The sequence below is a fragment of the Mytilus trossulus genome, unplaced genomic scaffold, assembly GCF_036588685.1.
Source record: "Mytilus trossulus isolate FHL-02 unplaced genomic scaffold, PNRI_Mtr1.1.1.hap1 h1tg000138l__unscaffolded, whole genome shotgun sequence".
In the NCBI taxonomy this organism is placed as follows: domain Eukaryota; kingdom Metazoa; phylum Mollusca; class Bivalvia; order Mytilida; family Mytilidae; genus Mytilus; species Mytilus trossulus.
In genome coordinates, this window is record NW_026963302.1 from 2555242 (window position 1) to 2572488 (window position 17247).

At 33.0% G+C, this 17247-nt stretch overlaps 1 protein-coding gene across 2 annotated transcripts in view; it reads right to left on the reverse strand.

Annotated features, from left to right (window-relative positions):
• Positions 1-14419: 14419 nt before the first annotated feature.
• The window catches only part of LOC134700318 (major facilitator superfamily domain-containing protein 4A-like), a 35629-nt gene continuing 32801 nt past the window's right edge, over positions 14420-17247 (reverse strand). For both annotated transcript variants that reach the window (XM_063561667.1, XM_063561666.1), the window contains one exon: positions 14420-17129. In XM_063561667.1, coding sequence (XP_063417737.1) covers positions 16972-17129 — 158 coding nt within the window. In that variant the 3' untranslated portion in view covers positions 14420-16971. The remainder of the gene's footprint in view (positions 17130-17247) is intronic.

Below are 17247 nucleotides of genomic sequence, written 5' to 3' on the forward strand. Positions count from 1 at the left end.
ACTATGGAGACTTGAATATACAACGACATGTTAGAATAAAGAAAGCATTTTAAGTAAATGAATTTGTTATAAACATTAAAAAAAAACATTTCTTAGCTACAGCCAGCACCAGAGGGAAAGCATGCAAGGATTTGTTAAAAGCATATGTATTTGTGGTCACCAGTTGGATTTGAACCAACAACATCAAATAAATGTAGGTGTACTGCAATTGTACTATGGAGACTTGAATCTACAACGACATGTTAGTATAAAGAAAGCAATATAAGTAAATATATTTGTTATAAGCTTGAAGCAGGTAAACATTAAAATAAGCATTTCAAAGCTACAGCCATCACAAGAGGGAAAGCATGCAAGGATTTGTTAAAAGCATATGTATTTGTGATCACCAGTTGGACTAGAACCAATATCACCAAATAGGTGTACTGCAATTGTACTATGGAGACTTGAATCTACAAAGATATGTTAGTATAAAGAAATCATTTTAGGTAAATGTATTTGTTATAAGCTAAAAGCAGGCAAACATTAAACAAGAGGCTCTCACGAGCCTGAATCGCTCACCTTAATTTTTTTGGTTAAATATCTCATCAATGATTATTTTGGCTTTTCAATTTATTTAAATGTTATTTTTTCAAAAGCAAAAAAAAAAATCATTTTCTCCTATGTTCTATTCTAGCCATAGGAGCTATGTTTCTTGACATACAAGGAAATAAAATATAAAATTTATACTAGATACTCTGAAACTCATTTAGCCTAAGTTTGGCTGAAATTGATACAGCAGTTTCAAAAGAGAAGATTTTTTAAAGTAAGTCAACATGATGAACAAATTGTGAAAAAAGTCTTTAAAGGGCAATAACTCCTTAAGGGGTCAATTGACAATTTTGGTCAATTGACCTATTTGTAGATCTTACTTTGCTTAACATTTTTGCTATTAACAGTTTATCTGTATCTATAATAATATTCAGGATAATAACCAAACACTGCAAAATTTCTTTAAAATCATCAATTCAGGGGCATTATACCTGAAAAACCAGTTACCCAATTCGCCTGAAAATTTCAGGACAGGTAGACCTTGACCTAATAAATACTTTAACTTCTTGTCTAGTTTGCTCTAAATGCTGGAGTTTTTGAGATATAAGCCAAAAACGGCATTTTACCCTGTGTTCTATTTTTAGCCATGACGGCCATGTTTTTGACGGAATAGAAAAAAAACCACAAGCTTTATTTTATACACCCTACTGATCATTCAGTTGAAGTTTGGTTGAGTAGTTTTAGAGGAGAAGATTTTTTAAAGTTAGCAAATATGATGAACAAATTGTGAAAAATTGTCATTAAAGGACAATAACCCCTTAAGGGGTCAATTGACAATTTTGGTCATAAATAACCTATTTGTAGATCTTACTTTGCTGATCATTTTTGCTGTTTACAGTTTATCTTCATTTTTAATAATATTCAAGATAATAACCAAAAACTGCAAAATGTCCTTAAAATTACCAATTAAGTGGCAGCAACCCAACAATTGGTTGTTTGATTCATCTGAAAATTTCAGGGCTAATAGATTTTCACCTAATGAACATTTTTACTCTTTGTCAGATTTGCTCTAAATGCTTTCGTTTTTGAGATATAAGCCAAAAACTGCATTTGACCCCTATGTTCTATTTTTAGCAATGGCGACCATGTTTGTTGGTAGATCAAACCTTTGGATACAATTTATAAACTAGATACCCTAAGGAACATTCGGTTAAAGTTTGGAAGTATTTGGCCTAGTGGTTTCAGAGGAGAAGATTCTTGAAATAGTTTACGACGACGGACGCCAAGTGATGGCAGAAGCCACTTGGCCCTTCGGGCCAGGTAAGCTAAAAAGCATTTCTAAGCTACAGCCATCACCAGAGGAAAGCATGCAAGGATTTGTTAAAAGTATATCCATTCTTCAACTGTTGGATTTGAACTAACACCATCCAAGACTGCCGAGAGGTGTTCTACAAATTTATTATGTAGACTTTATTTAACATCAACATGTTCGCATAGATTGTCATTGAAAGCTGAAAGCAATCAAGTATTCAGCATTTAAGTTGATTCAGCTCACACCAAAGGGGAAGAATGCAAATTAAAGAAAAATATTTGTTTGCTACCAGTTTGGATCAGCTAATTTCAATGCACATTTTTCAGATCTTGATACATGTATGAACTGACATGTAAATGGCACTGGAATATATTTCAAATAGCATTTTGCAGTGAATAGGCACAGTTGTGTATACCAAAAAACTGCTTTGCGGAGCGCAGCTTCATATGACCACCGATGTGGAACACTGAAACATTTGGGTAAATTTGGACACAATATTCAAGCTTGATATTGTCTGAATCTGGATTGTGATCAAATGTTTTGCATTGTTAAAGTTTCTGAAACAAAATAAATGTCAAGATCTTACAACTCTATTGCTCAATATTGTGCAATTAAAGATTCTTCTTGAAAATTAAAAAAAATTTGAAATTGAACACCTTGTAAAACTTAGGACCCCCAAACTTTGGTGTCTTCACATGGAGCAATTACCCCTATACTGAATCCAAGCTTTTCTTTTGTAGTACAATTTCAGAGGGGTCGATACATGATACTCTTAAACACAAGTTGTCTGGAAACGAGAAATATGCTGGCTTTGGTCCATTTTTAGCCACTAATTCCAGCATGAATTTGACAATTGCCCCCAATCACAATCTTACCCTTCATTTTGTGATATGGAACCTTGTGGTTCAATGACAGAGAGATCTATTAACTTACACACAAGTTATTGTCCAGAAATCACAAAAAAACCTGTTCTTGGTCCTTAACCCCTACACTGTTAATTGGGACCATAACCCCAAAAATGAATCTTAACATTCTAGTTGTGGTATTCAACATGGTGGTACAACTTCAGAGCAATTAAAATACTACTACACAAGTAATTATCCTGAAAGTAGAAAATGCTTGTTTTGGCCTACTAACCATCATTCCCAAAATCAATTTCAACCTTTTTTTTTGTGGTATTGAATCGTCCTCTTAAATTACATAGCGATCCATTGACTTAAACTTAAGTTTTTTTCTGGAACCATAATGTGTCTTCAGATGACATAGACAACAATCTTGCAGATGACGACATCATACCATTATAAGATCACAAAATATTGTTTTGCTATATATGGCACATGATAATTATGAAATGGAATTTGAAATAAATATGATTAGTTAACCAAAAATTACCAATCATCAACAATTATGGCTCCTACTTTATCATCTATCTCATGTAGGAAACTGACCATACTTTTACATTTCAGAAAACTTTCAGGATGACCAAAAAATATATCAGCATAGATATCTGAAAAGAAAAAATTAAAAGAAATATAAATTAAGACAAAAATTTGTAAGGGGTTATGTAACATTATTTCTCACCTTTGATTGCTGTTTTCTTATCTACAAAAATTGAGTCCCTTTTATATTACTGAAGTACAGAATTCAAAAGAAACCCAACTTTCTCTTTGGGCGTATTTTCCTGGCCTTGATCATAAGCTTCTGTCCAAGTTTCATTACAATACATGAATGCAAACAAAATTATCCCGTTCAGAATTTTTAATCCAGACTGTCTGTAAATGTTATATTTTTAATTGTAAACAAAAAGATAGTCAATTACATCAGAACAATACTTATTGGACAATCAATTATCAAAACTCTGTTTAAGACGTTATCATGATTATATAAGTATGTATTAAGCATATTATAAAAAAAATATAATTCTTATTTGATATAAAAAAAAAAAAATAACCCTGACTGCATCTACCTGTTGATTGGGAGAAAAAATATGACCATTCAACTGTAAAATATCGAAAATAATTATCAAAATTTTGATCATCACACTGTATCTTTGTCTGTTACATGCTTACGTCCAATTTTTCAGAGTTTTACCTCAACATTGATGTTGGTTTGACAAAGACAATTTAATGGGCCTCAGTGGCCGATTGGTCGAAGTAGTTACTTATGTTATCACTAGCCAGTCAACAATGAGATCACCCCTAGTTTTAGGTGGGGTTGAGTTGCGTATTCTTTAGTTTTCTATGTTGTGTCATGTGAACTATTGTTTGTCGTTTTTTGTTGGGTTTTTTTTTTTGGGGGGGGGGGGGGGGGGGGGGGATGCCATGGCGTTGTCAGTGTATTTTTAAATTGATGAGTTTGACTTCCCTCTACAAGGATTGGTATAGTGACACAATACAAATCCTTGCCCTCTAGTATCTTTTGTCCCTCTTTTGTAGGTTTCCAACCAAGCTCGAGTGGGTGCAGTTTACTTCAATCTTAATTAACTAGGATTGTCAGTTTTCCTTACCAAGGTTGCCTCCTACTTCTATAAAAAGTGACAGCCATGAAGTAGCCTAAATACAGTGCATAAAAGTGGCATTTAAACACCCAAAAAAATCAATAATCAAAATTAAAGATTTCAAAAAAACCTTTGATCACAGACAAAATATGAATGTCAAGTTTGAAAGGAAAACTAAGTCCTTGCATTAGTAAAGTAAGGAAAAAGGAGAAATTAAAAAAAATGAAAATTCTGCTATGAGTATACTGTTTTTTGGTTATAAACAGAAATTAAAAAAAATCAAGGTTTAATAAAGTTATTGATATTGAAAAAAGTTGAACTACAAGCTTGACTTAAATGTTACAGATGCTGATTGCCAGAAAATAGAATATTTAATAATAAGGCCTTTATTTGTTTTGCCTTTAATCTTTCTAGCTGGTCCTCCATAAGTGCTGTTAGAGGACACACAACCAACACCTTGAAGGCACTCTTCTCCTGTTTAAGAAGCTCTGTATACATAACACAATGACTCACATATGATATTTTTGGAAAGTAATAAGCAATTGACAAATGTACTGAAAAATCAACCTGTGTAAGTCAGGAGCATGCAAATTGCATACAAGTACATACTTATGTATCTGTTGAACACTTGAAAATAAGATCAAGCAAGCTCTCTCAAATTGGTATGCATAGTGTGTCTCTCTATAATTGGTATTTTACATTTTTGCTTCAGTTTGAGTACAGGTTGGGGCATATTAATACATTTCTGACATTTTGCGGCTGTCTTTTGTTGATGTGGTTCATAAATGTTTGTTGATTCAATATAAACTGTTGGTTTTCCGGTTTAAATGGCATATAACTAGTAATAATGTATGGTGCCCTTTATAGCTTTATGTGCAGTGTCTCAATGCCATTCAAACCACATTCTTATACCTATATCATAATCTGTACCTAGCAGGACATGAAAAATTATGCTTTTACCATAGCCAACTGGCAAATTACATATAACATCCCCCACCTGTAGGCTGTGTTTTACAGCGTCCTCCTGTTTTTGGTTTTAACTTAACCGACAGACCTCTCAACTCCATATATTTAAACCAGAAACAAATCAACTTTAATTACACTTGTTAAAAACAATATACAAATATGGGAAAAAAATTACATGTATATATTATCAATTACTATCATACAAAGATAGCCTTTGTATGAGGTAAATACAAGGATACATTAACCAGAATGAAGTATATGGACTGAGTGATTGTGTAGGCTAAATGAGAATGTAACACTTATCAGGGTGAATGATACTAAAGTTACTTTTACAGTAGAGTTTTTGTCTTTTCTTCTCTATCTCACCGTTATTGTTAGATTACAAACTCCTGCACATTAATTATATTTCAATGAGAAAGGCGCTAAAAGTTTGTGCAAAATGACACTCCCCCTAATTTTTTTTCTGGAAGTTATTTCTACAATGTATCCAGAAACGAGGATTATATTTAATGGTACACTAAAAGCCAGACAAAGCATCTATACAATTATATTATCTCATAAAATAATTCCAAACATGTTATTTTGTTTAAAGTAAACTTCATAATCATACCGGTAAGCTACATTTGTAGGTTTGCAGGCAGGCGGTCGGCAACTTCGAAAACGTAAACAAAGTAGTGCGCATGTACGCACTTTCAACTGAATGGTCAAATGGCTTCAAAATATCCTTAAAAAATGAACCATAAAAGTCAATATCAAAATTTGTTTTGAATGTCTTTATATGCAATTAACGAAAAAATGTATGCGGATGATCACGTTCTGCAAGATCTTGCACACGGTGAGTACGGCTGAAGTCAAGGGAGTTAAACGCAAGACTAAGGGTAAGTTCGGAGAGCCGACAACCTTGCTTCGGAAGTTGAGGCGACCCCCTCTATCTGGTAAATGACGTCACATATGCGCGCCTAGTTGACGAGTAATTCCAGTGACGGATGAACTCGAAAGTGGTCTATAGATTTCGGATTTAATCACCTTTTTATTTTACGTCATTTTGTGACGTCATAATGCGTTCTTGCTAACCAAGTTCACATGAAGTTCAACAGCGTTCAGAATCAAAAGAAGAATTGTAAGTATTGATATGTGTTCTCTACAGTACATGTGTTTATGGCCTTAGGGAAGTTATAACACATATTGATCTCTGTGATTGAAATGATAGGACAAACTTTCAGAGTGAACTCAACTTTATAGCTGCTAAGCTGTACGTAGCAATGTTATTATTTTAATATTTGCGGATCTATCAAATATAGTAAAAAAATATTACATAAGGACATATTAAGGAGCTACAGAACCGTAAACAGTAACTCTATTGGTCCTTAATGATCCAGAAATGTAAAAAATAATTATTATACAAAGTCATTGATTGAGATCAGTTTAGATGTACTTCTGATTTTAGCAATTTAAACTAGGTTTTTCAGAAAGGGATCATTCAATTGGTCTATTCTTCAATAAATATATTTGATTGTTTTTATTATGCAAATTTTGAAACATTTCATTCAGTTATTTAAACTACTTTTCAAAAGATTTAGGCGAATTTGTAATGTTTTTAATTATTATCTCATCATTCTCTTTCAGACTATACATCTTGGCACCATTGGAGGAGACAATGTTGCTGACTGCACACGCAGAATACTGAAATATGTCCTGTCTCGTGATCTGGCCCTCACATTCAGCTGGAAAGGGCAGGGGAATAAGACCGGATTTTCACCAACTAGGATGTCATAAAGCTTTTTCTTTAACATGTTTAAACATTTATTATTTTTTTATGCCCCACCTAACATAGTAGAGGGGCATTATGTTTTCTGGTCTGTGCATCCGTTCGTTTGTCCTTCCGTCTGTCCCGTTTCGTGTTAAAGTTTTTGGTCAAGGTAGATTTTGATGAAGTTAAAGTCCAATCCACTTGAAACTTAGTACACATGTTCCCATGATATGATCTTTCTAATTTTGAAGCCAAATTATAGTTTTGCCCCTAATTTCATTGTCCACTGAACATAGAAAATGAAAGTGCATAGTTCAGGTTAAAGTTTTTGGTCAAGGTAGTGTTTGATGAATTTCAAGTCTTGAAACTTAGTACGCATATTCCCTATGATATGATCTTTCTAATTTAAATTCCAAATTAAAGTTTTGACCCCAATTTCACGGTCCACTGAACATAGAAAATTAACGGGCAAGTGGGGCATCCGTGTACTATGGACACGTTCTTGTTTATGCATGCTGCTGATAGCTCAATTCACATAAAAGCAACAAGTTTTGTTTATCTGACAGTGTTTGTTACATATATCCATATTGGTCAATCAATTTTCCCCAATTTAAGTAAAAGAAAGGGGTGGGGGTCAGTGAAAAAACAATAAAATTTAGGTTTTTTGTGCTTCATTAAACTTTTGATGTCGTTCCTAAGAAGATGTCCAAATGGCTCATTGATTTTGATGTATCATCAACCATTTCTAAAAATATATAACATGTTTATAGATTTTATTTTGATTTTTTAACTTATACAAGTCTATAATATTAATTGAAATGTGACTGAAGCACAGTGGCCGATTGTCATGTATTCGTGTTTACATTTAAATTTTTGTATCTATTGTAGATGCTGTTTAAAAGAATAGGTTAACAGCAACAGCAATCGATAAAAACATCTGTGATACGAGACTGGCTGCGATATGCAAAACATAGAGAGGAAGGCAGGTAAACAAAGGGAGCAGAGAAAAATGATGCTGAAATTGCAGCAGCTGCTACAAAAAGAGATGAAAATGTGCTTTAAAAACATTATTATTTTACTAAAAAAAAATATTGATATGTACTGAAATTTTAATGGTGTTATTTCAAAATGTTTTGAAAATAAGAAACATCACAGTGCAGTTTTAATTCTTTTCCTGTTTCAACTTTTGTAAAGTCAATAAATGATTGATTGATTGTTGGGTGTTCAATATCAATTTTTAACTTTTCGAGAAGACTATCAAACCTATTCAAATGTATACAGTCTTACACACATTGCTACAAAAGAGGGACGAAAGATACCAAAGGGACAGTGAAACTCGTAAATCGAAAACAATCTGACAACGCCATGGCTAAAAATGAAAAAGACAAACAGAAAAACAATAGTACACATGACACAACATAGAAAACTAAAGAATAAACAACACGAACCCCACCAAAAACTAGAGGTGATCTCAGGTGCTCCGGAAGGGTAAGCAGATCCTGCTCCACATGCGGCACCCGTCGTGTTGCTTATGTGATTACAAATCCGGTAAATAGTCTAATTTGGTAGGTCAAATTCATGAAAGGGAAGGGGATTGTAGTTACGACGTAAGGAACATATCCGATATCATTTGTGAAACGGTTATTCCATAACGGTCAACCAACTCGTGATGGCGTCTGTAAAATTTACGAAGGGATGATTTCAACTTCACCATTTGGAACTCTTGGTTTAATAGCTTCCTTGTGAGCAGTAACTCTCTATCAAGAAAATCATGATAGGAAATGCAAGCACGGGAATATCGTATCAATTGGGAGATATATACCCCGTATGCAGGTGCTGCTGGAATGTTGCTACTTAGAAATGGAAAGTTCACAATTGGAAAGCTGAAATCATCTCTTTTGTCGTAAAGTTTTGTCTTCAACCGACCCTCATTGTCAATTTCTAGATGTAAGTCAAGATATGAAACCGACTTAACTGTATCTGTAGTATTTTCCTTATATCCAATTCGATGGGATATATGCGATCCACATAGTCACCAAATTTTGAATTGTTTAGTGAAAGAACGTCATATATATGGCGGAAAGTAGAGTTAAAGGATATTGCTAACTTCTTATATTTCTTCCTAAGAAGTTCCTGCATGAAGTCAGCCTCATAATAATAAAGAAACAAGTCAGAAAGTAAAGGGGCACAGTTTGTTCCCATTGGGACAAATGACAACATAACATTACAGGACTACAATATAAATAAATAGAACACAATTGACAAAGAAACACACGAATTATAGCTAACAAAAGGCAACAAGTTTAAAATTTCGATACACCAGAAGTGCATTTTGTCCACACAAGACTTACCAGTGACGCCTAGATACAGAAGTTTGAAAGCCGAAACAAGTACAAAGTTGAACAGCATCGAGGACCAAAAGTTTTAAAAAGTTGTGCCAAAAACGGCCAGGGTTTTCTGTTAGATACCAGAACATACCTATTATTTAGAATAATTTATACTTTTGTAAACAGTAAATTATATAAAATGACTATACAAAAGATATATAATAAAACTGAAGTATAAACTAATTACATAACCCGACAAAATGTCATATATGGAATTGTAAAAAAATTATAAAAAAATGACGTCACATTTGATTTTTAAGATAGAATTAGGATTGATTTAAGATTATATTTGAACTAAATACTGATATTACATTTAATAACAATGCAGATTTCAATACTTAAAATAACCAAACTAAGGTAGCAATTAGCTATATTATATATCCGGTTTGGTTTGAAACCTAACTTCAAACGTAAAACATAGTACATATTACGTTGAACAAAATGAAATTTAATAAATGAAGGCGGTGATTAATTTTCTTTACCATAAAACATGAATAAAATACAAAAGACGTCAACACATTTGACAAAATCCGATGAGAATTACAAATATAAATAAAGGCAACAGTAGTATACCGCTGTTCAAAACTCATAAATCCATGGACAAAAACAAAATCGGGGTAACAAACTAAAACCGAGGGTAACGCATTAAATATGAGAGGAGAATAACGACACAACACTGAAATGTAACACACACCAAAACGGACCAAGAATCAGAGAAAATCCCACGAGAATAACAAATATAACATCAAAACCAAATACATGAATTTGGGATAGACAAGTACCGTGACACGTCTTATCGCAATGTGAATTTACACTCAAAAATAAGAGAAAACAAACGACGCAATAATAAACATTTAAACGAAATACATGAATTTGGGATAGATAAGTTCCGTAACATGTCTTATAGTAATGCGAACTCACACTCAACAAAACAGTCACAATTGGGAATAATTAGTTATCAAAAGTACCAGGATTATAATTTTATACGCCAGACGCGCGTTTCGTCTACATAAGACTCATCAGTGACGCTCATATCAAAATATTTAAAAAGCCAAATAAATACAAAGTTGAAGAGCATTGAGGACCCAAAATTCCAAAAAGTTGTGCCAAATACGGCTAAGGTAATCTACTCCTGGGGTAAGAAAATCCCTAGTTTTTCGAAAAATTCAAAGTTTTATAAACAGAAAATTTATAAAAATGACCATATAATTGATATTCATGTCGACACCGAAGTGCGGACTACTGGGCTGGTGATACCCTCGGGGACGAAACGTCCACCAGCAGTGACATCGACCCAGTGGTGTAAATAGTTATCAAAGGTACCAGGATTATAATTTATCGCCAGACGCGCGTTTCGTCTACATAAGACTCATCAGTGACGCTCATATCAAATTATTTATAAAGCCAAACAAGTACGAAGTTGAAGAGCATTGAGGAACCAAAATTCCAAAAAGCTCATTTAATTATTTTTTAAAAAGACAAAATCCTTAACTAACATTATTTCAAAACTTATCAATTCTTAATTGAATAAATGATGATTTTGTCTAAAATGTACCAAAATCTTTCAAAAATCGATAAAACTGGAAAAACTCATTTTTTGATTTTCAACTGTTTTAAAATCATTCCAAAATAAAAAAAAAAATGCAAATATTAATATAATGATAATCAGATAAAACAAAATTCATAATAAATCAATTACGAAAATAACTGATTTAGGGTGAACAAAGAGACAAATTTGCCAAAAATCTTCGAAAACCTTAAAAATCTGATAAAGTACATAGATCTATTTTTTTCAGAAATTAATTATGATGAGAACAGAAAGTACCAGGATTATAATAAGTCTCGTTTGGTAATGAAAAGATTATACGACGTAATGTCAAACCATAATCTACCATGTGGGTAAAATGTCCTTAGCTAGTTTGGTCAAAGACACATCGTATGGATCCACCAATTCGTGATGGTGTCCATAACATTTTCGAAGTACCAATTTAAAGCTTTTCTCCTCACAACTTTTTTGGAGCAGTTTCTGCGTAAGGAGCACACCCCTGTATATGAAGTCCGTATAGTGTGAACAAGCACGAGAATAACGTATCAATTGTGATATGTAAACACCATACGAAGGGGCAGAGGGTATGTTACTGCTGAGAAATGGGAAATTGATAATTGGGAAGTTGAAATCGTCCCGTTTATCATAGATTTTCGTGTGAAGTCGTCCATCTGCGTCAATATTGAAGAAAAGATCAAGGTATGAAGCAGTCCTTCAAGTATCGGTAGTATCCTATTTTCAAGTTCACTGGGATATATGAAATGTAAGTATTGGCTGAAATATGATTTATTCAATGATTGATTCATACTAGTAAAAAAACAAATCGGTCAGCAGGGGTGCACAATTAGTACCCATTGGAATACCGACTGTCTGTTGAAATATAAATCCTCCAAACTCAACAAATATAAGGCTTTCACATTTAAAGACCTAATACCAGATTTTATACAAAGTCAAAATCTCCACTTATTGGTTAGTCTTTAATTTTTTTATGTTCTGTTTTGTAAAGTATATAAGTGGATATGCAAACAGCTTTATGCGTTCCACATAGTTACTAAATTTTGAATTATTTAGTAAAAGAGGGACGAAAGACACCAAAGGGACAGTCAAACTCGTAAATCTAAAACAATCTGACAACGCCATGGCTAAAAATGAAAAAGACAAACAGAAAAACAATAGTACACATGACACAACATAGAAAACTAAAGAATAAACAACACGAACCCCACCAAAAACTAGAGGTGATCTCAGGTGCTCCGGAAGGGTAAGCAGATCCTGCTCCACATGCGGCACCCGTCGTGTTGCTTATGTGATTACAAATCCGGTAAATAGTCTAATTCGGTAGGTCAAATTCATGAAAGGGAAGGGGATTGTAGTTACGACGTAAGGAACATATCCGATATCATTTGTGAAACGGTTATTCCATAACGGTCAACCAACTCGTGATGGCGTCCGTAAAATTTACGAAGGGATGATTTCAACTTCACCATTTGGAACTCTTGGTTTAATAGCTTCCTTGTGAGCAGTAACTCTCTATCAAGAAAATCATGATAGGAAATGCAAGCACGGGAATATCGTATCAATTGGGAGATATATACCCCGTATGCAGGTGCTGCTGGAATGTTGCTACTTAGAAATGGAAAGTTCACAATTGGAAAGCTGAAATCATCTCTTTTGTCGTAAAGTTTTGTCTTCAACCGACCCTCATTGTCAATTTTTAGATGTAAGTCAAGATATGAAGCCGACTTAACTGTATCTGTAGTATCCTTTATCTCCAATTCGATGGGATAGATGCGATCCACATAGTCACCAAATTTTGAATTGTTTAAAAAGAACGTCATCTATAAAGCGGAAAGTAGAGTTAAAGGATATTGCTAACATCTTATCTTTCTTCCTAAGAAGTTCCTGCATGAAGTCAGCCTCATTATAATAAAGAAACAAGTCAGCAAGTAGAGGGGCACAGTTTGTTCCCATTGGGATGCCGACAGTCTGTTGAAAAACACGTCCTCCGAACGTAACAAATATGTTGTCAATCAAGAAATCAAGCATCTTGATAATATCGGTTTCAGAGAATTTTTTGTTTGATTCAGAATGGTTCTTTACAAAGTATGATTTATCCCTCCCTAAGACAAGATACTTGTATCTACGTTGGCCATTCTTTTTTATGAAGCAAAGTAATACCAACTCTTTTAATTTGTCTTTTAGTTTGGAATGTGGAATACTTGTGTAAAGAGTAGAAAAGTCAAATGTTTTAATACTGTTACAAGATGAAAGAGAGTTAGATTGTATGTACTCTAAAAGATCTTTGGAATTTTTAAGTATCCACATCTGATTCACGCCACCTCTAGAATAGGCAGTTTCACAATAACTTTGAAGCCCGTCTTTGATTGCTGATAAAATGGATGTTAATAATTTAGAAAGGGGTTTCGTGGAGCACTTGGAAGACCCAGCAATATACCGTTGTTTGTAAGGACACTTATGTAGTTTAGGTATCCAATACAGTGATGGAAGATCCAGTTCTTCATCTTTGGTTGAAATACCAAAGGAACAAAGAACAGACCTATGATTATCCAGGATTTCCTCTATGGTAAGTGTCGTGAGGGTATATGTTGGGTTTCCAAGTGAATTGTCTATACCTAATTCGTTTATCAAGCAATTAATGTAATGACTTTTACAGATAAAAACGATGTTATTTGGGGCTTTGTCTGCGGGGACAACAACATATTCATCATGGAGGTCAGATAGGTGTTTAGCAACATTTGGATCTTTGAAGATTGACGTAGCATGGGCATTGATGGACCCATTCAGTTTCTTCATTCTGATTTGTATTAACGACCTCACTGCCTTAATCCATTCGGATAGAGTGTCTACGTCTTCCTTCTCGCGCTTAGCCCATTGCCTGGCATAATCCTCGACTGAATCCATCAAAATTTTAAAGTTGTGTTTCCAATTGATGGATTTAGGCTCTCGATATTTCGGACCTTTCGATAACACGTTTCGTAGAGAAGTGTTATTAACAATGTTAAGGTCACCGGTAATAACGTGGCCAGCAGGATTATATGTGAATTGGGAACTAGCACAAGTGCAATCAGGAGGTTTAGACTTGAAGTCGTCAATATCGAGATCCTGCAAAACGCGTTTGTAATTGAAAATTTTAGTTGCAATAGGTTTGGTATAGGTATAAGAAATTATTGGTACAGACTGGTCTTTGAAATAAGGAGGTATTTTCGATTGAACTAATTTAGTAAAAGAACATCATACATTATACGTATTAGAGAACCACCGTTATGTGTATTCGTCTCAAAAGGTTAATTAATAAAAATAAACAATTTCTTTTGATAATGTGCATTTTCAAAATATAATCGGGAACACGTTTCATGCTATCTTCAACTGGTATGATATATTTGGAGATAATATAACAAGAAATAAACAACACTCAAAATGTAAGACATTTTAATGAATTTTCAACAGAAATAGACAACAATAACAATACATATTAACATATTATAAAGAAAACATTAACATCACGAAATATAATCTTGATGAAGATTAACAGTATTTAAGTATCTGATATTAGTAGATTAGTATTAAACTACAGCTCTACATAACTATCTCAATTAACATAAGTTTGCACTATTTACAATTATAAACATAAATTTTACTGACTGTGTTTTTTTCAGTATATATTTGTGCCAGCTCATACAAAGAGTTATCAAGCACTCTTCCATTATGAATTTGTAAATTCCTTTCTTTTAAAAAAAACGGGTATTTTAGATTTAACTTCCAGCTTCTACCACTTAGTGACCACCGTTATTAGATTTATTATCCTGTCACTGTTTAGTGTGCGCTTAGTTTGCATACTACACACGTCTAAAAATAATTTAAACAGAAATCAAAAATACTTGAAGTATATGTAACAGTAACAGGTACCTTTTTCTAATTTAAATGCAGGGTTAGGGTTAAAATGACAGCAACAAAAAAAAGAAATATTGAAAATAAATGACATTTCATAGCTGAAATGAAATAAATACATCAGACAGTGCCAGTATTAGGGGAAAAGTACATTATTTGATTTGTGCAAAATTTAGAATGATTTTTGAAAGTATTGTGATATATATTTATAATTTTTCAACTTATTTCACAAAACAATTTCGTTTGTAAAATTAACTAACGTCTTTATCTTTGGCCTTTTTTTGTGTTTATTTATAATTCTATAGTTAACATTCAAGATGTATGATATGTTTGCTGAAAGCGGACAGTATAAGGGCAAACAATTTCCATATAAGGCCTTGCAGAAGCCGAGTAGTATATGCATGAATATTTTGAATGAAATGTATAGATACATGCAACCGCGTTTACTGTGACCTCTAAGCACCAACATCATTTTAACATGTTTTTATAGTATATAATTTAAATTAAAATACACATAAGTTAAACAGAATTTCAATTTTGAATTTACAACGTGTTTATTTTTACACCGCTGTTTCCCCTTTACAACGATGTTATGATGAATGTATTATATATGTTCAATTCAGAAACATTACCTAACCGTACTTGATTCACAATCATTAATACATCAAACTGTATGTTGTTGTATACATACAGAAGTGATGGTACTTTACCAATCATAGCAAAACTACTTTTATTTTCGCATTTAGACATCTAACAAGTTATACAGGTGAGACATATATAAACAGTTGGGTTCTTCGTGTCTGTTTTTAACAACAGATAATTTTCGGATTTAAAAAATACTTTGAACGAATCAAAGTGTTGTACTAAAGCATTATAGAAAAAGCACAATCACGTTTCTTTTAAAGAAAATCTATTCACTATAAAACCATACATACATAAACAAATTTAAGAAGCACTGAAAAATTAACGATAAGTATGTAGTCCCTTCATTTTATAATGCATTAGCGTTGTCCAAAAAAAATATCAGTTCAATTTATGGCAACCTCTTAAAGATAAGCCTTTATACGGAAGAGAAAAGCTTCAAGGCTAACACTGTTAAGAATATGTGTATACACGGGATGATCTGCTTTTCAATTGCCAACATAGACCATTTGATTTTCGGGGAGGGATATGATAATTAAAATATTAATATACAGCTGTTGCGAGGCCGGCTTTTATATTCACACGACAAAGACGTTTATTTCACAACTTAATCCTGCATTGTGTTGGACTGAGTATTTACTTTCATTCCGTCTAGAGCAAGCATTTTTTTTTTAAATTTTGAGTTCTTGTAAAGTCCGTTTAAGTAACTCAAATCCCAACACCCCTGATATCAAATGCTTATCTAATACAATGCATTATTAACTTTAGTTTTTTAACCTACCAAAAAATACAAACTAGTAATTGCACTAACAAATCGTACATAGAAAGAAATATCACAGACACGTTAAAAACCACACAGTTAAGTTACTGACATTTGTTAAGTAACTGAATCAAATTATTGAGCAAATCTTATGTGAGAGACTTGTGACATTTAATGAACTTCACAGCCAGTTTCAATCCTCACAAACCAATATGACATTCTATTGACAACAATTTTGAGAAATTAGCTTATAAGTAGTTAGATTTTGCAACCGTCTAGTATGAATCAATTGTTTTACTACTATATAAAAGTGTATGTTACAGATAAAGCTCTTGTACATTATTAACTTTTTGTCTCTTGACAACAACGTTTTTATTACAACAAGAGTATAACATTATCTCCCTTGCACCACAACAAATTAATAATTCTCTCATACTACTACAAAACTTTCGATATTATTGTTAAAATGCTATCAATATTGGACTTCTAAAATTTACTATTGCTTACATTATTGTGAAATATTAAATAAAGCCAATCTTCCAAACTGTTTCAAAAATAGATTGTTCTTAGCATCGGTTTTTTTATCATCTGAAAATGGTGGGTATGACGGATTTTAAAAGCATTTACATTATGTATAACATAAATTTAAAGCAGTCAAAACTCATATTTTAAATCTACTCAGTAGACGTTGATTTGATTGGGCCTAGCTGTAAATTTTCTTCCGGTTCTTCTTGCATCTTGGAGTAATACTTTAGAGATGATGGCATGATCAAAGAACTTTCACCAGCTTTTTTCCTTTCATACAAAAAGATAAACGATGTTCTTGGTTTTTCTGAAAAAATCAAGGAAATCAATTTAAGTTTATAAAAAAGAAATAAAGTATTTGTAAAATCAACAAATAACGGTTATTCAAAAATTCATCAGAAAATATATATATAAGTTGCTACACT